At 54.3% G+C, this 19,560-nt stretch overlaps 1 protein-coding gene across 1 annotated transcript in view; it reads right to left on the minus strand.

The window, feature by feature from the left end:
• Positions 1 to 19,560, minus strand: part of LOC100541939 (SMG6 nonsense mediated mRNA decay factor) — a 77,724-nt gene that overhangs the window by 27,622 nt on the left and 30,542 nt on the right. Inside the window, 2 exon segments of the mRNA XM_031556395.1 lie at positions 4,610 to 4,778; positions 5,248 to 5,364. Coding sequence (XP_031412255.1) covers positions 4,610 to 4,778; positions 5,248 to 5,364 — 286 coding nt within the window.

Genomic DNA, 19,560 nt, shown 5'->3' on the forward strand with positions numbered 1-19,560 from the left:
TTCCTGTGTAATACCAGCTTGTTTAAACACTAACAGTCAAACTCCACAGCTGCAGAACAAACCCGGAAAGAGAGGAGCAAAAGAAGCCCTGCATTGTGTTCCCGAGGCCCGCGCTGCCGTGCAGATGGCAAACGGTGTGGGCTGGGGGCTGAGGGGCCATGCGCCCGCTGCCAGGAGCCTCCCAGCACCACACACAGCCCACGTCCTGCTCCCAGCTTCCCTCCTTCCCAGCCTGCCTCACCAGGGCTCAAGGCAAGGAACAAAAAGGAGGCTGAGATGGGAGCTCTTCCCCAAAAGCTCGCCCTGCTCAGCGGAGACAACCCTGGGGTCAGAGCGGGACACTCTTTCAATCGCTCTGCCCCTTGGCATCACTGATTTTTCCCTGCTCTGCCCTACATGTGGTCCCTCTGGTCACCCAAGTGCCACCATACTCCTCCCTGAGGTGCACGGCTGCTCCCAGTCCCTGCACTAACACGCAGCCTATCTCTGGCTCCTGCTCCACCCAGCTCTACCTTCACTCTCAGCCAGCTTTACACTACCGAGACTCCTCCGAATCCTCACTTTGATGTCTTGATAGAGAAATTCTGCTGGACAGCATTACTATCAAGGCTGAAATCTGCAAAAGGGATTTTCCGTTTCGTCTCCAGTAAAACTCTTGACACCCCTGCCCAAGACTGTGTCCATCCCTCCCAGTGGGGGCTGCCATCTCAGTGACGCTTCTCTGCAAGACCGATGTGATGAGAGAGATCTGGCAGATCTCTCTGGGAAGGTAAGCTCCAGAAAGTGCTCAGCTCAGAGCTTTTGGATTCAATTTAATACTTGGTTTAAATTAACCATTTTTAAATGCTTGCAGACAGTCTCTGCAAACTGAGAGGCCCTTCACTGCAGCGTGGAAGGAGAGCAGATTCTCCAGGGTCAGCCCAGTGGCAGATAAGTCTGTCCAGCCATTGACTTCCCTATCAATTCTTGCATTGCTTTAAGCAGTGGATTCACTGCAGCAATAAATCAGAGCACAGAGAAGCTTTCTTTGCTTAACTCAGCTCTTCAGCCATACACCCCAAAAGGAGACACATTCACCTCAACAGCAGCAGCTCGCTGGAGGCTCACCTTCCACTCATCTCTGCCTTAGGAAATGTCTCGCTCCCCTAGGCTTTGCTGTCATCCCATCTCTGCAAGGCTCTCCTGAGGACAGCCGGTCTGAGAGATGCTACCAGCCGAGGGCTATGGCATACACTGCTCCAACACCTCCTGTTCCAACCTCAGTGCAATGTTCGCCATGAGTCACACGTGTTTTAAGACACTGAAGTGAGAGCTGTGAGCAGCCAGAAGACCTGGGAACACCTCCATTCATGTAGTCTGGTCCGGAGCAACCAGCCCTGAGGCAGAGATGTCCACAGTTGGATTCAGCTCCCATCCTGGAAAACCCAAAGAAAAGAGGAGCCATGCAAAACTTGCTGAGCCCCTCCTCTCCCAGAGAGGTAGAGGGAATGAACAGCCCTGCCTCTCAGATACACTCAAGATCTCAATTTGGGTCTTTTAAAAACAACTCTCAACACATCCTTTGAGTCACACCTGGGTGTGATCACTTGGGTTCACGTGATAGAGCAAGGAGAGCTTTAGGGGAAAGATTTTCCCTCTTGGCTGCCGGTGCCCAGCTTGGGAGGAGATGCCTGCCCAGAGCCAGCTCCATCCCCACATCCCTGCCAGGACACAGACCCACAGATGGAGCCTTCCAAAATTCCCTTCCTGCCCTGCAAAGCCCACGTGGCTCTGCGCTGCATGCGGCGCTCACCCCTCGCACCTTTCCCTTCGTCTGTCCAACAGGGAAAGCAGAGAGCAGAGGAATTTGGTGTTTTTTTTATTGTATGGACTCAAATCCAGCAGTGTGATAAATGCATCCGAGCTACAATTAGGAAGATATATAGCATCAGAATGCGAAGGTCTGGGCAGCGTGGTGAAACGCGGGCTCTCCAGAGCCCCAGCTATGTTTCCCATTATGTAACCCTGGTCATGGGCAGACAGCCAGACTCCAAATGAAAAAGAGACTCTGGCTTGGCACCGTTTCTATTTTCCTATCCTCATTCGGGGTCAGCGCAGTGTCATACAGCTGCAGAGAAAGCTCCGGGGATTAAACCTGGGAAAGACTCCAAGACCAGGACCTGGGTTCAAGTACCAGCTGAAAGCAATAAACCAACTGCCACAGCTGGGCTGAGTTTAGACGTTCTCAATGTCCCCCAGCTCTCTCACTTACTAAGAACCAGCAATCACGAACATGGCGAACACAGCACGAGTGGAGGCCTCGGGATGTAGAGCCTCAGCAGCCCAGGCCCTCGGCTCTGGTGGAGGCTTGACAAGCTGCCCTGCTGGCCCCGAGCCCAGGCCATCATTCTGGCAGCAGTGCTGGCCCCGGATGAGCTGCACTTTGATGCAAGTTCTGAGCCAGGCCTTTTGCTCCTGGTGGGCTGCCAGGTGGGTATGGGGCCTGTTTTTTCCAGAAACATTTGCACATTTGTGGCATCCTTGCAGGGTGCTGCTGTGCTTTAGGGATTTTTTTGTTGTCCCCTTCCTGAGTCATGGCATCAGGGTGCTGGGAGGCGGTCTCAGTACGTCCCCAAAGCTTCTCCATTGGCACTGCTGAAGAACAGAACCTGCTAAGGGGACCTGGTGGCACGTCCCACTGCCAGAAGCCAAGGAGCACACATGCAACAGCCCAGCAGGCCCCTGCTCGGAGTTCTGCAACTTGGCATTTGTGCGTGCTCCTTTCATGCTCTCCCTGCTTCTGAGCTCACCCTGCCCACAAACCTTGGCTTCCTCCAGCGCGCCTGCTGCTCTGACCCATGTTTTACTTCTGAGCTCCTTTGAAGCCGTTCCTATCCAAACCCCCAGACTTGGTGACTCTACCTGGTTACTGAGCAGCCCCAGGCGAGGCAGCATGCTTCTGTCAATAGAGAGCTGAAACTCTAAACGAGTGCTTCCCTCTTCCTTTCCTACCTCTAGGGAAAACGTTGCAAGTCCCAGGTCATGCCCAAGAGCAGAGCTGGTTCCCTGCAGCTCCAGGGAAGCTCAGCTTCTCCCGGACCACCAACACTTGGGTACACAAGGTTGGGTCAGCACAAAGCTCTGGGCTGAGAAAGCAGCTAATCCCCTTGCCATGGGCAGGGCTGGGGGACCAAAGAGGCGGAGGGAGCCCTCAAGAAAGCCGCCCATACCCTGATGGAGACTCAGGGACGGGACGAGGAGGGTAGCTCAGCCACCTCCACGCCAGACGGGCAAGCAGCACGACAAAGACCCTCCCTGGGTTGGGCGACCCAAGACCTGACGGAGCAGAGCCCATCGCCTTGTTGGGCAACCGGGAGCCTGCACCTGCTCCAGTACCCCAGGGGGACGCGGCAGACCTGCGCCCACACCACAGCCCTCACCCACAGCAGGGGAGGCAGCTCATCCCTGGAAGGCGCCAAGCGCCGGCTGCGCGAGCCCGATCAGAAATTCCATCTCGAGGCTGCCCGTCGCCAAGGGCTCGGCGGCTCTCTGCGCAGTGGAAGGGGGGATTGGTGCAAACAGGCGCACGTGACAGATCCCAGTTTGAGTTCCTGCCCAAAGATGGGCAGCGGTTCACATGAGCAGGCAACGGTCCCACACCGAGCAGCCGACAAACAGAAAACAGACTCCATCTCCACAAAATGAGGCCCAGAACTTCCTGTGTGAGATTTCCATTTCCTCAGCCAAATGAAAAAGAACTGGAGTAGAGGCAATAAACTAGGAGAGCAGGACTGGACCTGACGCACGGAGCGGGGACCCATTAATGGTTAAGCCACTTTGCTGGATTACTCTTAATGCGCCTTCCCATCACCCTGGGTTCTGGCTCCTTTGGATTAACAATAAGACGTGATTTCAGGCTCTGGATCCGGAGTACCGGAGGCAGATGGAAAATCCTGCGGGAAAGCAGCTACGGAGCATGCTCAGACACTGCTTCGCATACTCCATACTTGGCCCTTTTACTTGATTTTCTGTCCAAAAATATGCAAATTGCCTAGTCCGCATTATGGACTAATGGGCTGGAATTGGCCAGTTTAGAAAATTAACCCTTTTTTGTGATGCGGGGGTAGAGGCAAGCTGTGTCTGAAGCTGAAGGGAGGCGACTTTTGGAGCTCCGGGAACAGGCAAGCGGCTCCAGGCCAGCCCAGCCTGACCAAGGTTTGCCTGTTTCAGATAAAAACAGGCAGTAAAATGCTCATGCTGCAAATGGACTTACCTCCTTCCAGAGAAGAAGGCTCTGTCTTTGAGCCGGTTGGGCTTGAAGGAGGTGTACCCTAATAAAGCAGACACACACCCCAAGCACAAGGTAAAAATCCAGCTCACGGCTCATCTCCTAACAGCCAGAAGCAAATAGGCACATGCCAGAACCTTCAGAGCCCCCTCATCCCTTAACACCCCCAGTGTCCAAAGCTGGACACCTGTCACTGTGACACTGAAGGTGATGAGTCCCCACCAAGCGTCCCCTGCACGCAGAGTGCCACATCCAGGAACAAGTGTGAGTGAAGGGGAAAGGTGGCACGAGGAGCCCGAGTAGGGAAGAGACACTACAAGACAGAGCAGAGGATGCACGTACTGTTTGGGGAGCTCAAGAGAGGTTGGTGGAGGATTCCAGGTGTCCGGGTGGCCAAGCATCCAGTCTGACCAGACCTTCACACTGGGGAGCAGCTCCTTCAGGTCCTGGGGTAAGGCAGAGATCTTGATGTCATCCTCCTCATCCTCCTGCTCCTCCTCTTGTGGCGGAACTACAAAGACAAGAGGACCTCATTGAGCCAGGCTCATGCAGCCCCTCCATCTCAGGTAGGGACAAGGAATGCACAACACAGACCCCAACATCCCAGCTTTGGAGGTGCAAGAGCAAAGGCAGAGCTCTTTTTCCTACATGGAGTGGCCTACGGAGCAAGCCAGGATGGGTCCGATCCATCTATGAGGACTGTCAGTATCACAGAGGCAGGGTCCTGAGGTCCCTGGGATTTGGGATTTCCCAATATCTGGCAGAAAGCATGCCCTGCATCCATCCATTTCTTCCAAATATTTTTAGCAGTTTATAGTGCACCTCATGCCAAGTGATGCAGAGCCTGGGATACTGGAGAAGAAACCTAGGACCCCAGCAGAGAGGAAGGGATGCACAAAAAAGCAAAGAATGAGGTCTCAGCCTTCCCCCCAATGCTGCCCCAGGAGTGGGAGCATGGAATCCTAGTGGTGAGCCCTTACCTTGCATGCATTCTCTCAGCAGATTGGTGCATCTCCTCACCAGGAGTGCAAACATGGAGAGCCCCAGGGCCGTGGCCTGTTCCTGGATGACAGAGCGGCAGTCCTCGGAGATGCACTCTATGAGAAAGAAAGAGATTTTAGTGGGGAGCAGCCAGATGATCCCTCTTTACTTCACCTACACAGCTTCCTTCTGTGCATCCCGCACAGCAGGGAATGGGTGATTCCTCACACCTGCCTCGGGCCCACTTGCTGCACATATGGGGAGAAGCAGGTGGCTATGGGAGCAGGGTGAGGCTGCAGCCACGCTGTCCTCATCACACCCAAAAATACCCCTCGTGCTGAGCCAGTGCTCGGGGCTCTCAGCACAGAAGCTGCTGCTTGGAGCTGATGCCTTTCCCTGAAGGAGGAGGGCATGTTTAAGTGCTAAAAGGGTAATTAGCTGCATGTTTGATCTCTGTCCCTGCTGGAATTTTAACCTCAGCAGCTGAGGAGGGGGCTCCTCCCATTTAGTTCAGCCGTCACACAACAGCTTGTCAAGAGAGCTTAATTGAAGCTGTTACTCAAGTAGATGCCACACGACCACAGCTCTTCCAAACAGAGCCGGCTCCGAGCGACAGCAAATCCCCTCGGCACATCTACACCCAGCCAAAAACCACTTCTGAGGCTGCAGCGAGCAGCGGGACGCTGGCTGCAGGGAGCTGCCTGGAGCCGGGCGTGGGTTGCATTTAGCACAGCCTGCGGCACCGTGGGCATGGCACCACGGGCATGGCAGGCTGCCCACGCTGGGGCAAAAGAAGATGCTGAGCCTCACAGGCAGCCCCTGGCCCCAAATCCCCTCTGCCCCTGTTCCCCTCCAGAGGCCTCTGGTAGCCCAACGAGGGTGCTCTGCTCCTCGTGCCGGTGCCGCCGAGCGATGGTAGGAAGCGCCTGCCTGCAGGGTTGTCAGCTTTGGGAGGAAACATAAAACTAAAGATGTGACCACTCCGGGACAGTAAATCTCTTTCATGAAGCCTTTCCCACAATTAAGAGTGTTAGTCCCAGCGCTCTGGCCACAGTCCAGTTCAAGAAATTACAGTCGTCTTCACCACGCTCCCTCCTCCCGTCACTCTGGTTCAGTGCTGGACTCCTCGCTTCCCATCCTACACAGGCACAGACTGAGGCCACCCCACTGCCACCTGAGCACTGCTGTGTCCCCAGGGCACAGTATGCTGAGTGGTAGCACCCCAGGACTGTGCAGGCACCCCAAACTGCTTTCCCCTATGGTTCCAGCTCATCCCATTATCAAATAAAACAAAACCCCGCAGCCCATACTCAGGTGACCCGTGCCAAACTGCCTTCAGGTGCTGCTGCTGACACCTAATCAGCTGCAGGTGTCACCCCGCATCCTCCCCTGAAGCCCCAAATGAGGCTGCTGGCCTCACCACTGCACTGTGGGCACCAGCAGCCCTCAGACCCCATTTTCCACTTGGCTCTGACTTGAACCATTGGATCTGCAGTTTCCATACCTCTCTCAGCCCAAATTCTTCTGGAATATTTTAGCTAAAACTGCTGGGCTACTTGTGAGAATGAGGCTAGGAAATAAGACAGTGGCTTACCCTTTTTAGAAAAAAAAAAAAAACCTTACAACCTTTTCCTAGAGCTAATCTAGCAACTGCAAATCCTGGAAAGGGGATCTGAGGTTTAGCTGCAGAATAACCTTTTTAGCAGAGAGTTTTCCTGACCTACTAGAAATCTGTCCATGCGTGGCCAAGCTATAAACATCTCAAATACAGCAGTTTTTCCATATTCAATAGGAATTCATTTCAGCAGCTAAAACCTTCTAAGATTTCAGCTCCCTGAGCATGCTCCATCTTCCACCCTGACACCTAACCTGCGTTACGCTCAGCAGACCAAACTGTTTGGATCCAATGCATGGGGACCTCCGAAGCCATGTCCTTGTCCTGCCCCCCGCTGCTGGTTGTGAGGGCGGACCCTGCTGAGAGCCCAAGAGCACAGCGAGGGAGATGGAATGGGAAAAAATAGGAGCTGATGAGCATCAGATTGCAAACACGGAGACTGCAACCAGGAACCACAGCCGGGCTGGTGGTTCTGAAGATCACAAAAGCACTGAGCTGCAGAGCTGCAGAAAAGCCCTCCTGTTTTCCTCCACGTGTAGGCCTTTCTCCAGCACGACGAGCAGGGGCAGTTTCCTTTGCAGCTCCATCTGCAAGCACCTACCTGGCTCCCGGATGCAACCCGTGCCTGAGCTGCCAGCTTTGTTCTGACTCAGGATCCGACTCAGGCTTTCTGCAGTCATAAATCTACCTGCTCTGCAGGGGAAGGGTGCGGGGAGAGCAAGGAGAGAGATGGAGAGCGCGGGGACTTTCATAAAGGGGAGAAATTTGTGTTTCTCTGAGAACATTATATTCATGGAAAACATAAACCAACTGTCGTCAAAGTCGTCTGAGCTCAGGAAATGGAGCGGCCGGGAGAAGGCTGCCATGTGGCCGGATGTTATGTATTTCTAATTAGTGCTATACATCTTTCAGCAGCGAGTGTCCTTTTGCTGGGAAACACAACGCGCTGCCCTTGTTATTGTAACTGTCAGAGAGTGCTTAAACAGATAATCTCCAGGAAAAGTGATAAACACATCCCCTCTCCCACTAGGGTGTGCAAAACAGCAATGCCAAAGCTCTATTAGGGCAACACGACCAGGCACAGGAAATGGGAATGGGAAAAGAGCGGCGGTGCAGGGGATGGCCGTGGCTGGGGAAGGGGAGCTGCTGGAGGAAGCTGCTCACAGCCGCTCCAGTGCCATGTGCAGGAGGAAATCCTGCAAGAGCCACGTGGCCTCAGCTGCTGGAAGCGAGGGGCAAGGCGCTGCGGCAGCTCCCAGGCAGCACATGGTGTGTTTGTGCTCCTGCCTCCATCCCAGCTAGCACACAGCATGAGGAGTGGTGAATCCTGCGTGGCTAAAACACAAGCTGCCACCAGGCGTTAGCAGAGGCTCAAAGGAGAGCAGGTCGCTTTGATTCAGGGAACTGAACTGCTCCAGCAAAGGGTCAGAAGGGCTCTGCAAGATGCTTTCCATGTTGGCCTCCCCATCCTTATTACCATCCTTATTACCCTGAGCTTTGATCTGGGCTGGGAGGCCTGGAGTGGTGCTGGCACAGGGATGGGCTTTGCTCCGTGGGAGCAATAGCTGAACCCACCTTCCACGGCGATGCTCTAAAGGACCGTAAGCAAAGGCAATTGAGCAAACAGCTCTCCAGGCACAGCCCTGAGGACGATACAGGCTGTGGATGAGCCCTGCCTAAGGCTCGCTGGTGGATGTGTCAGCAGCTCAGCACAGACAGCTGACTCACCAGCCAGCTGCTGCCCTGCGGGGAAGGAGAGAGCCTGGTGACCACCATGCTGACACCACCTGAAGGCGATCTGGTTGCTCTCTTATCACTCGGCCCCACGAGTGTGAGTGCTTTCCCCGTGAGTCACACTCTGCCAGACACACTGCTGGCAGCCCACCGGGATGGGGCCGGCTGCAGGAAGTGGGCAAGGACAGCAGCACTGCCGGGAATGGGACACAACCCAGCAGAGCGGGGATGCTCAGGGATGCGGGGCATTTCCCTGCCACCCCCTCGAAGAGGAGCAGTGAGTCACGGGCACTCCCAGATCTGGCTGGGAACAGCGAGTCACACACGCACTCATCTGCCCTCAAAGCAGCCTGGGAACTCACTCACACACCCATGGTTGATGCCCTGCAAAGAGCACCGGGCAGCTTTCCTGGAAGGATGCTCCCCGACCCCACATTTATAGGCAGCAGTGAGGACAGGCAGCAGTGAGGACACGCAGCCCCACAGCCAAGCAGACACCACCGCCTGCATGCAGAGGGCTGAAGCCCTCCCAGAGTCACTTCACATCGTCCCATCTCCCTGCAGCAAGCAGTCCTACAGAGAGGCAGAAAGCCCCACAAGGGTCTCAGCCACAGGACCCAGACCCACTGCATGCACTCCCAGAGCTGCCCAGGAGCACACAGCTCCTTCTGCTCTGCACTGAAACCCCATCTTGTCCGAGGGAGGGAGGTGAGGAATGCTGGGGGCCTGGGGAGGATGGAGCAGCTCTCCCTGTGGAAGCCATTAGATATTCAACACTTCATTTGTTTCCAGCCATTCTGGACTGCAGCGCTGGGCTCGAGGACGGGAGGCTCTTCTCTGACGTAACCAGGAAGCAGCTGCAAAATTAAGGAATCCCTCATGACATCATAAAAAGGGTCGATGGTTTACAGGGGAAGGTATAAAAATTAATGACATATTCCCACCCCAAGCAACAAGCCTGCCCGAGAGCCACAGAGGAAGCCACGCTCTCCCAGCACCCTGGGGCTGCTGCTTGCTGCCAGCCCACTCCAATATAGGGATGGCTGATGAATGCACTGAGTGTGCCCCCCAAACCTCCCCAATTCTGCAGCCCTACAAACTGACCTGTCCTGCAAGAGGAGCCCAGGGAGCAGCACATTGTTCCACAGCTGCACGATTCAGGCTAGGGCACAAAGAATGACACTAGCCTCGGGGACAAGCTCAAAGCCATTTCCACTTGAAAAGGGAAAAGGATAGTGGTTTAAAATTAACTGCGGCCTTTTCCAGGAAATATCAGTGGAAAGAAGCAGCCATTTTTAGAAATGTTATTCTCAGAAATTTCCTGAAAAGACCCATCAGTCAAAACACAGATTGAAGCCATTTCCACTTGCACTGAGCAGCACTTCAGAGCTCAATGTGCTTGGGGTGCTGACCCGGGCGGCGGGGCCAGGACCTTGGGTTGCACCCTGCAGCCCGGTGAGGCTGCAGAGTCACTTCTGGATATGCACCATCCTGTGCAGGGTCAGAAACAGCCCAAATGTGCACGGCTCCTGAACAGCTCCTAAAAAGTGTGTTAATCCAGGTTGGCACGGCAATACAGCTCCAAACCAGCCCAGCACTAGCCGCCTATCTTACTGCAGGATGCCTGAGCACAATGGGGCCGAAGTGGTTTGAAGGGCAAAAGGGTGCAAGACACGAGCAGGGCTGTGCACAGAGTACATCTGAACGAATGGATGCACACTGTGAGGGTACACCAAAAGGAGAACAAACATGGACACCAGAAGCATAAAAAGGAACGAGGCACAGTGCAGTGAGGCAGGATACAGACACATGCAACAGGACGATGCAGCCTGATAGACAAAACCCCTTAGTCTGCACAATCTTTCATCCTTCCTGACCAAACACAGATAGAGCCACAGCCTCACCCGCACGGGCAGCAAGGGCAGCATGCATCCCTGTGTCCTCGTGCTCAGAGACCAGGCAGCACCACAAAGCGCTGCACGCATCCCAGCCCGGCTGTCACTGTGTCAGATGTTATTTACAGTGGGAGGAGGTGTGAACAGGGCTTCCCAAGAGGTTTACTCCAGCCTGGAGTGAAGTTGTAGCAGGACAATCGCTGAGCTGGGGCAGGCAGCCTGCAACGTGCCTCTGCTGGTGTGAGCGTTCTGTGCCTGGAGGGAAAGTTAATGAGAGAAAGAGCCTGCAGACAGGAGCGCTCGGAGAGAGCCGCCTTTGATGGGGCAGGAACAGCAAAGTGAGGAGCTTCCGTTTCAACACATTCACTCATTTGCTGCTGCTCTTCTTTTTACAGCTTCCTGAGGGACCCAAGCTCTGCTGGGTCAGTTTGCAAAGCAAAACCACAATGCAAAGCCAAGTCTGCGGCCCCTGCTTTCCTCTACCAGGCAGCAAAGCCCAGACTCCTCATCCCCAGACCCAAAATGCCTCCTCGCCCCCTGCAGCAGCCCCTCCGGGTGCTGACAGTCCCCGTGCTGTACCCTCCCAGCACTCAGACACTCCTGTGAGAAGGGCACAGCCCAGACACAGTGCCTACACTGAGGCTTACCTAACACTTTCCATTATAAGCCCCTGTTTTTAGTTCCTAACAACTTTGCCAAACTTTAACCATTTAGGCTGCGATCCCTCATGCCAAAAGCTTTCTTCGAGCTAAATTTATTGGGAAAATTTCATCGAAAAAACTTCAGCCATTTGCCAGAATGAGGTTAGGGAAAATATATTGTTCTTCTCAAGTTCAAAATTCTTCGACCATTGCAGTGAAATCCCCAGCACCTTCGCACTTTGGAGCAGGACCCAACAGCTTGGCAGGGGCTGGCTGAGGGGTCTGGGAGTGCTTCTGCCACCCCAACCCACCCTGCAGAAAATAAATGTCCAGCGGACACAGCGTTGAGCATTCAGATGTCAGCAATACCAGATTTAGAGCAGACCTTGCAAGTTCAAGCCAGGCTCATCACACTTGGACACTACAAGGTTGCCCTACTGGCATATCACTTTATCCGCCCTCACGCTGGCTTTTCCAGTTGACACAGAAATGAATGGTTGCCAGAAACCCTCCTGAAGAACCCTTCTCAGGTGCTGAAACATGAACACAGTAAGGCTGAGGACTGCAGAAAAGCTCTGTGTTTGGGGGATGGAGATGGCTCAGCGCTTTACAGGAGAACTCAATTCTGTCTCTGCCTTGGTCACGCACTCCCAAGCGGACCCAGAAGTCACTTGGCCCACACTCACGTCACACCACATCGGTATTTGCACATCCCTAACAGCTCAGAAGTGACACAGAGGGGATCAGATTTGCAGACGTTGGGCAACTGCAGCTACAACCACGGCTAATGAGAGCCCTGCACTGAAGGCGAATAAAACCCGTGGAAGACAACGCATTCAGGACACCTCCATCTCCTGTATTTCAAGGTGAGCACTCTAAATCTAGAAAACTCATTATTTGTTACTGATACATATATCTCTACATTAGAGACACCATGCAGAAGGCATGAACCAAGACAGAAGCAAGTTTTTGCCATCCAGTTGTTCGGACCTGAGGATGGTGATAACAACCAACGAGTTCTCTGCAGAAATCCCACGGGAAGGGAAAGGAGTTTTACACAAGTGATGGCACAACTGCAAAACGGAGCCCAGGGTCTTCTGGCCACGTCATCATCTGCTCTGCCAGAGAGCCCCTGTCTGCATCACAGCACACCTCTGGCGAGTGAGGAGCTGCAGAACACTCTGAGGTTTGCAACGGTACGCACACGGCCAGCTTCACCCATCCAAGCACCGGTGGTGAATGGGGGCTGTGTGCTCCTCCTGTGGAAATTTGGAACAAACTCTGCTCCGAGCAGTGCCACGCATAGGAAGGTTCTCAGGTGTCGGGTGAGCAATTCCCCGCTGGCAAGGCTGAAACCGCAGGCACAAACCCACAGCACACAGGGAACCGATTCCAGGAAGTCTAACATCCGAGCCCCGATATTAGAAAATATGATCTCAGTGCTCCAACAGCTCACACGGAGCCGGACCTCGGGTCCCAAACGCCACAGCCCCCCAAACACCTGGATTAACCACCACCATTAACCTCCTCACCACCAGCAAGCACGAGGCAGGCACTGCCTCCGGGCCAAAATCCTCTTTCCTCCTGCGATCTGAGCCAGGGTTGGCACGACTCATGGATGCCGTGGTTACACCACTCCCATGTGCAGGGAGAAGAGCCCCGACCCGCCGTGCTCAGCTCACAGCAGCATCCCAGCTCCAGCACTGCGACGTTCCCTGCACAGATTCAAAAACCTGCTGCAGTTCCAAAGCGGGCTTTGGTTTCACTGTGACCAGCAGCTCAGAGACTCACAGTTACTATACAGTCGAATAAAATATTTTTTCATAAATTTAACGCCAGCATGTCTGTGTTTGGAAACTTTGAAAATCCATGTTGTATGGTTTACTGCACTGGAAAAGGTGCCAACAGAGTTTCAAAGGAAGGGAAGTGTATAACTGTTTCCTTTCAAATGCATTTTCCAATGGGATCCATTGAGGGAAAAGGCTGGAACTAACTAAAACATTATTAAAAACTGTTATGAAAAGAGACAGAGAGATGGAAAAAGATAGCAAAAAGTCCAATACACAGCCGAGAGGGAGGGAAGGAGACAGGCAGCAAGAAAGGGGATACGGGCAGCAAGACACTTTGGGTGGGGAAAAAGGGGCGAGACGGGGAGTTTTATCTGGCAGCCCCGCTCGTGGTTTCATACTGTTGCAGATCGATTGATCGGGATTTCAAGTGCTGCTGGCCCGGTGGCACGAGGAGAACCACAGAGCTGGCTGCGAGCGCGGCGCCTGCGAACTGCTGACCTTCAGTTTTCAAACCAAAAATATTCTTTGGGAAACGGTTCCACCGGGTTCCAGCCCAGGCTGCCAAGCGCAAACAAGCACTACTAACCTGAAGCAACACCCAGGACTAGTAACCTGAAGCAGCTCCCGGGTGTGATTCACAGCGTTAACCCGGCGTGACAGCCGGGTGTGCAGGCTCAGCCACATGCACTGAGTGGAGAAAGCACTGATTGCTCACATTGCTGCTGCAGTGGACACACGGGTGCTCCTCTGCTGGCTGCGTTCTGACTGCTCTCGCAAAGCCTGCAAACAGCGAGATGCTCGACTCCTGCTTCTGCTGCCCTGCGAGTGAAGGGGCTGGAAAAGCTCGTTTTGTAGCGTTACCTCCGTGCCCCCTGACTTTGGGAAGGGTCCAGGGCCCCGCTGCTCTGCTGGGCTTCAAAGAGCCAGGCCGGGGTGGGCAGCGCCTGCCGAGCCGCGGGGCTGCGGTTCTTCGGGGTGTAGCAACCGTGGGCTGTAGCACACATGTCGAGGGATGAGGGGAAAAAAATAAACAGACAGACAAAAGAATGAGGATGCTCTGCCAATTCCAATTGTGCAGCTTTTATTTTAAATACTTATCAAGCTGAGAAAGAGCAGAGTTCTTGGAAAATAAGGTTTCCTTTCTTCCAATGCCAGTGTCAAACACCCTCCAGGACGGGTACAGCACAGGCGCAGCCGCCATCCCGTCCCACCCGGTCTGGCAGGGATCAGGGCTAACAGCCCTGCCGCTTCTGGTAAAGAGATTGCTCCTATTTTTTTATTAATCTCCAATCTGGCTGGGTTCAAATTATGGCCAATTACCCACCAACACTTCTCGCTAATAAAATAAAATTTTACGGGCCCTAATTACTGCTTTCGCTGAACTGCTCGACGGGAAGCGGCGCGCTGCGGGGCGGCGAGGGAACGCTCAGCCCCGTGTGCCAGCAGATGGCACGAGAGGTTCCCAGTGCCAGGTGTCCCCAGGCTCACTGACGCGTATCCCCAAAGCAGGATGCCTGCTGCCTGCAGTGCCAAGCCAGCCCTAAGGCCACCACTATCAGAGCAGTGAATACATTCCACTATAGAAATCTGAAAGCCCCGTGTGGTTGCTTGCCCTCGCAGCAGGGTCCTCCAGCCCATGGGACGGAAGGAAGGCAGCCCCCCGAGCCCCGCTCCCACCTCACCTCTCTGCTACCCATACAGTTAATTGACATGTGCAGAAATGTAAAAATTCCTGCGAACAACGCAAAACATCCCAGCTCCCAGCCCTCCCATCCTGGTGCTCCAGCACCAACAGGAGCCCCACAGGTGCCCGCAGCCCTCGCACATCGCGCTGGACCATCTGACGGAGAGTCTCAAAGCAGCGCTGCCACGCAGGTATCCCGGCTCAGCTGGGGGAACGCGGCTCTGCCGCGGTGATTAATTTCTCTTTCTTAAGCAGGATTACTTTAATTTTCAAGGCCTAATGGAGTCCAGCTGCGACAGGGAGGGAACGCTGCAGCGGTACAAAGACGGACCCTTCCACGCTGGTGCAAACTCAACGCGCACACACACACAAAGACCTATAAAAAGGATGCACTGCGGCGGGATATTTTTAGTCCTGACAATACGGCACTAAAAATACGACTTTGCTAATACATCACTACAGAAATATTCCCAGTGTCCATTCAGGAACGGTTTAAAACATTTATTTTTGTTTCCTTTCGCGATGGTCAGAGAGGAGGGAGAAAATAGAAACTCATTGATAAGAGGAAACGAGAGAGACATGAAAAATTGAAAACTACCTAAAAGCTCATGGAGAGGTTTATTTTATTAGTTCTTAATAAATATCTTGCAGATTTCCTCAGGAAATACACCAGATCACATGTAAAATAGTTTGGTACTGATGTCAACTGTGTCAGCATATGAAATCTATTAGGGTGAAGCCACAGCAGGGTGATCAGCGTGCTGAAAAACTGCACGGCACCGAGGCGGGGGGGCGGGGGGAATCTCACGGCCCTTCCAAATTCTTCGAGAGGTAAAAAAGTCAGCCAAGACGCAGAGAGAGAGAGAGAGAGCGAGACAAAAAGAAAGAAAAAGAGTAAAAAAAAAAAAAGAAAAAAAGAAAAAAGAAAAAAAGATCCCACATCCTGCTTCGCTCTGCCAGCAATGTTGAAGTGCCCAGAGATTAATTCTATGTCTGGCCTGGAAATGTGACTTTAAAGCATGGAGGGAGGAGGAGGAGGAGGAGAGAAGGCCAAGCAACGGGGCCTGGCACCGTGCCACCGACCCCCCTCCCCAACGCCGCGTTTCAACGTAGACAGCAGCAAACCCCAGCAGACGGCAGCTCCAAGCGCTGCCAGGGCCTCGCACCAGCTGCAGCGCGTCTCAGCCCCGCGCAGATGGGCCTGAGAGCATCACTTCCTCCTCTTCTGCCTGCCTGCCTGCCTGCTGGCCTCGCGAGGCACAGCACATGTGGCCGAGCCGCTCCCCAAGGCGGGCTGGGGGCCCCGCTGGCTGTACTGTGCAGGGCCGGGTCAGAGCTTGGCTCCCCGGGCTCTGTGAGGATGGGTTTGTGCTGTTCCCAAAGTGAGCTTGGCAGCTGGAGCCTCTCCTCTCTGGGATGCTATCTGGAGAGCAGGCGATGCTTGCGCAAGCTGCCCTTCTCTGAGCATCGGGAGCTCAGGGGTTGGAGATGCGGAAGGGAATGGGAGAAGGGAGCCCGCGGGCAGGGCTGCCCCTGTGGGTACCTGGTATGGGAGGGGATAATGGGGTTGTCTATGGGGTACGTGGGCTGGCTTGTGACTGCTGCCCACGTGGGATGCAACGACGCATGTCAAATCTGTTCCATCCGTGGGATGGTCACTGTGCCCTCTGCATGCTGCCCCACGGTCACGTTAAGCACAGCCACTGCAAGGCACGGCAACCAGCGCCTTCAGCTCACTGGAATGCAAACCTTCCACGCTGGGGTTCAATGGCCCTACTGTGTCCTGGCTGCAATACCAGGCACTTCCATAGAGAGGTGAGTCAAATGGAACCAGTTCTCGTTTTTCCAATGCAAAGCCCGTTGGATAACACGGGCAGAGCCTAATGTGCGGGTCCACACAGCCAAGGGCACACACGAACCATGGAAAATCAAAGGTCTCCATAGATAAACCTGCATGGGGGACACCTCCTATCCTCAGACACTCATATAAGTAGAAACACATCCCCACTCATGCTGCTGTTATGGATTGAGCACTGGGAAAAAACGAGTTCCCCCCACGCCCCCGAGGGCCGCTCACTCCCTGCAGAAGCTTGCCCAGTGCTGGACACTTGCATTGTGCCATGAGCAGGGGGAAGCAGGGCCAGGGCTGGCCCTGCAGGAGGGGAGCTCGCAGTGGGCAGCCCTGGGGCAGGAGCTGAAGCTCAGTGAGTTGGCACAATGCAGCTGGGCCCACACGGGGAGCGGGCACGGGGCGGGCAGCCCGCCTTGCTGCACCTGGCACGCTTTAAAACAACCCCGCAAGCTCAATCAAGAGTTTTACAACTTCACAAAGCACCATAATTAGCCTAATTATACAATGTTCTCTCGGAGAATTAAATAGAAAGACAGTAATTGACTCGGCGTTGCTTAGAAGCGCGAGGAAATCAAAGGCGCAACTCACATTAAAGAGTCAGAAACATCTCTTTAAAAGTGAGAGGATTTCCTGTCACGGCACAAACATCTGAAGCCTCACCCAACCGCTGCACCTGGCAAGACCCCGCTCCCCAGCACCCCTCTGTGCCGAGGCACGGCCGCAGCGGGCACCTCCTTCCTCACCACGCAGCAGGAGCACCGGGGACACCACGTGCCAACGCTCTGCTTCCTGCCCTCCCTTTGCACACAGCAGAGCTGCTCCGTCGCAGTGAGCGGCAGCACATGTGTTCCAGCCCATGGCCTGGTGGCACAGCCACGTGCACGCAGCTCGGCGCGTCCCCGGCCCTGCTCCGACTTGCTGCTCGGGCGGCAGAAGCTTGGCTGCAAAGCGGACTCGAGCTTGGGGATTACAAATCGTTTCCCTCTAGTTGCTACCCTGAAATGAGATCTCGGTATCGTTTGGTGGAACGGCTTCAAGGGCAGCAGTAAGGATGTGCTCATGTGACAGGCAGAGCGGGCAGGAGCCCCGCTGAGCTCATCCAGCACTGCTCAACAGGGACTTTTGCTGCACTCAGGCTGGAGAGTTTGACACACACACACATACACACATACACACACACACACACAGCAGTGAGTGCTCTGTTTCACTGGAAACCTTCCCCTTCCCTGTCACAAAGCCCCGCTCCATCTCCTGCCACCGAAGCTGACAGCTACATTTCAGAAACCTGAACTGCAAGTGGAAATTCCCTGCAGCGCGGTGCTTATTGCATCTCCTGCTGGCACTTGGGGCAAGGGGAAAAAAAGTCACATGGCTTTCTGGACACACATCTCGCTGAGGAGTCTTGCATCAGAGGGCAGAAGCCAGCAGCCAGGAAAATAACTCCAATTACGGTAAATAAATCCCCAAATATGTGACAATCTGCCTTTTAAACAGGAAACAGAGGGGAATAAGCAAAGGAAGACTTTGGTCTAAACATTGCTGCCACCAGCCTCCAGAGCCCAGGAGCGAGGCTCTGAGACACGTCTGGGCCAAATGCATGCTACCTGAACTTTGCTGATGCAAAGTCTCAACTCCGAGACAGCTTCCTTCCCCCAAAGGAAAGGCGCCTGTGGTTCCCGTGCCAGCCTCTCCAGGCACTCAGAGAAGCCCAGGAGGGCCAGCTGCCACCTCCGGACATGTGCGTGGTCCCCACGGTGCTGTGTGAGCACAGGAAGCAGCAGGCTGACACGAGCAGTGTGGGTGTCACGCACGCCTGTGTCACGTCAACCTTGTCCTGCAAACCTGGACGTGGCCACCAGCAGCTTCGGAGAGCCTCCACACGAGCACCGCAATGCACAGGAAGATGGATCCTCTCCTGCTTCAAACTCAAACCTGAAGCAAAGAAGAGCAGCAACGTGAAAGGAGGAGAAGGATGAATTTAAGGATTGCTTCCTTCCACTGAAGGCCTTGGGAAGCATTGCGGCCTGCCAACACCTCGCTAACGCTGCAGCTCTGCAGCGATGGCACGCTGTCACTGCCAGCTGCACGCTGGTGACCTCAGTGCAGACACTTCAGTGCACACTCGCTGTGTGACAAGCCAAGCCCCACCGCCGCTCAGCTCCATCCTCCCTGCAGCGGGGGTTTGCATTACAAATACGAGGCCCCAGGGGGAAGCGGAGGGACCTCAAGCTCCAGGGCCACTGCTGCCAATGGGATAATAGCTCATATAAGCCCTAGGAAAGCCTTCACCTCCCGTTTGCCATGCCCTAAGCTGGCACAGATGGCAGAGCTGCCCAGACAATGGGGAAACACATATTTAACCATGCAAGTAAGCAAATGATGAGAAAATGACTCTGCTCTGCTCCCCAGACAGGGGAAGATCAAGTTGCTGCTTCTGCTATCTACAGCCTGAGGTTTATTAAGCTTTGCTTTGTGCCTAATTTTAAAACTCCACCAAACCGAAGCAGCCATCCACAGCACTGCTTTATTTTTAACCTCACTCTGGACTCCCTTGCAATCAGAACTCAGTCCGCTCCAACATGCGAGATGTGGTCAGAATCTCACAAGAAGCCATTGAGACGTGAGTGCAGCAGCACAGTGCTACACGCTCCCTCCAAGACTTTTTCTGATGCTGCGCTCCACTCTGAGCAAAGCTGGGGTCCAACCATCGGAAACCAAACCAGCACTGTGGAGATGGTCAGAGACAGAGCCCAGTTCTGCCACCACCACCATCCGCAGTGTCTCCGGGGATATTTTAAGGGTTCATGCTTTAGCTTATGAGGCTGAGCAGCTGCGGTCAGCAAAGCGAAACGCGCTGCAGGCAGAGCAGGGCTGTGCGGTGGCAGGACGGCAGCAGAGCAGCTGCTCACAGCAAACATGGTCTGAATCCTGGGGGTCCAGTGCCTCTCTGCAGCCAAGCTGGGGCTGAGCATCCACAGCAGGAGGAGGGAGGACAGTCCTACGCCTGTAAGGAGCTGCAGGAGCTGATCTCCACCAACGTGCGGATCCCACCTACCAGGGAGATTTGGGCAAGAAGCTGGTGTAGGTCTTTAAGCATCAAG

The sequence above is a fragment of the Meleagris gallopavo genome, chromosome 21, assembly GCF_000146605.3.
Source record: "Meleagris gallopavo isolate NT-WF06-2002-E0010 breed Aviagen turkey brand Nicholas breeding stock chromosome 21, Turkey_5.1, whole genome shotgun sequence".
Classification (NCBI taxonomy): domain Eukaryota; kingdom Metazoa; phylum Chordata; class Aves; order Galliformes; family Phasianidae; genus Meleagris; species Meleagris gallopavo.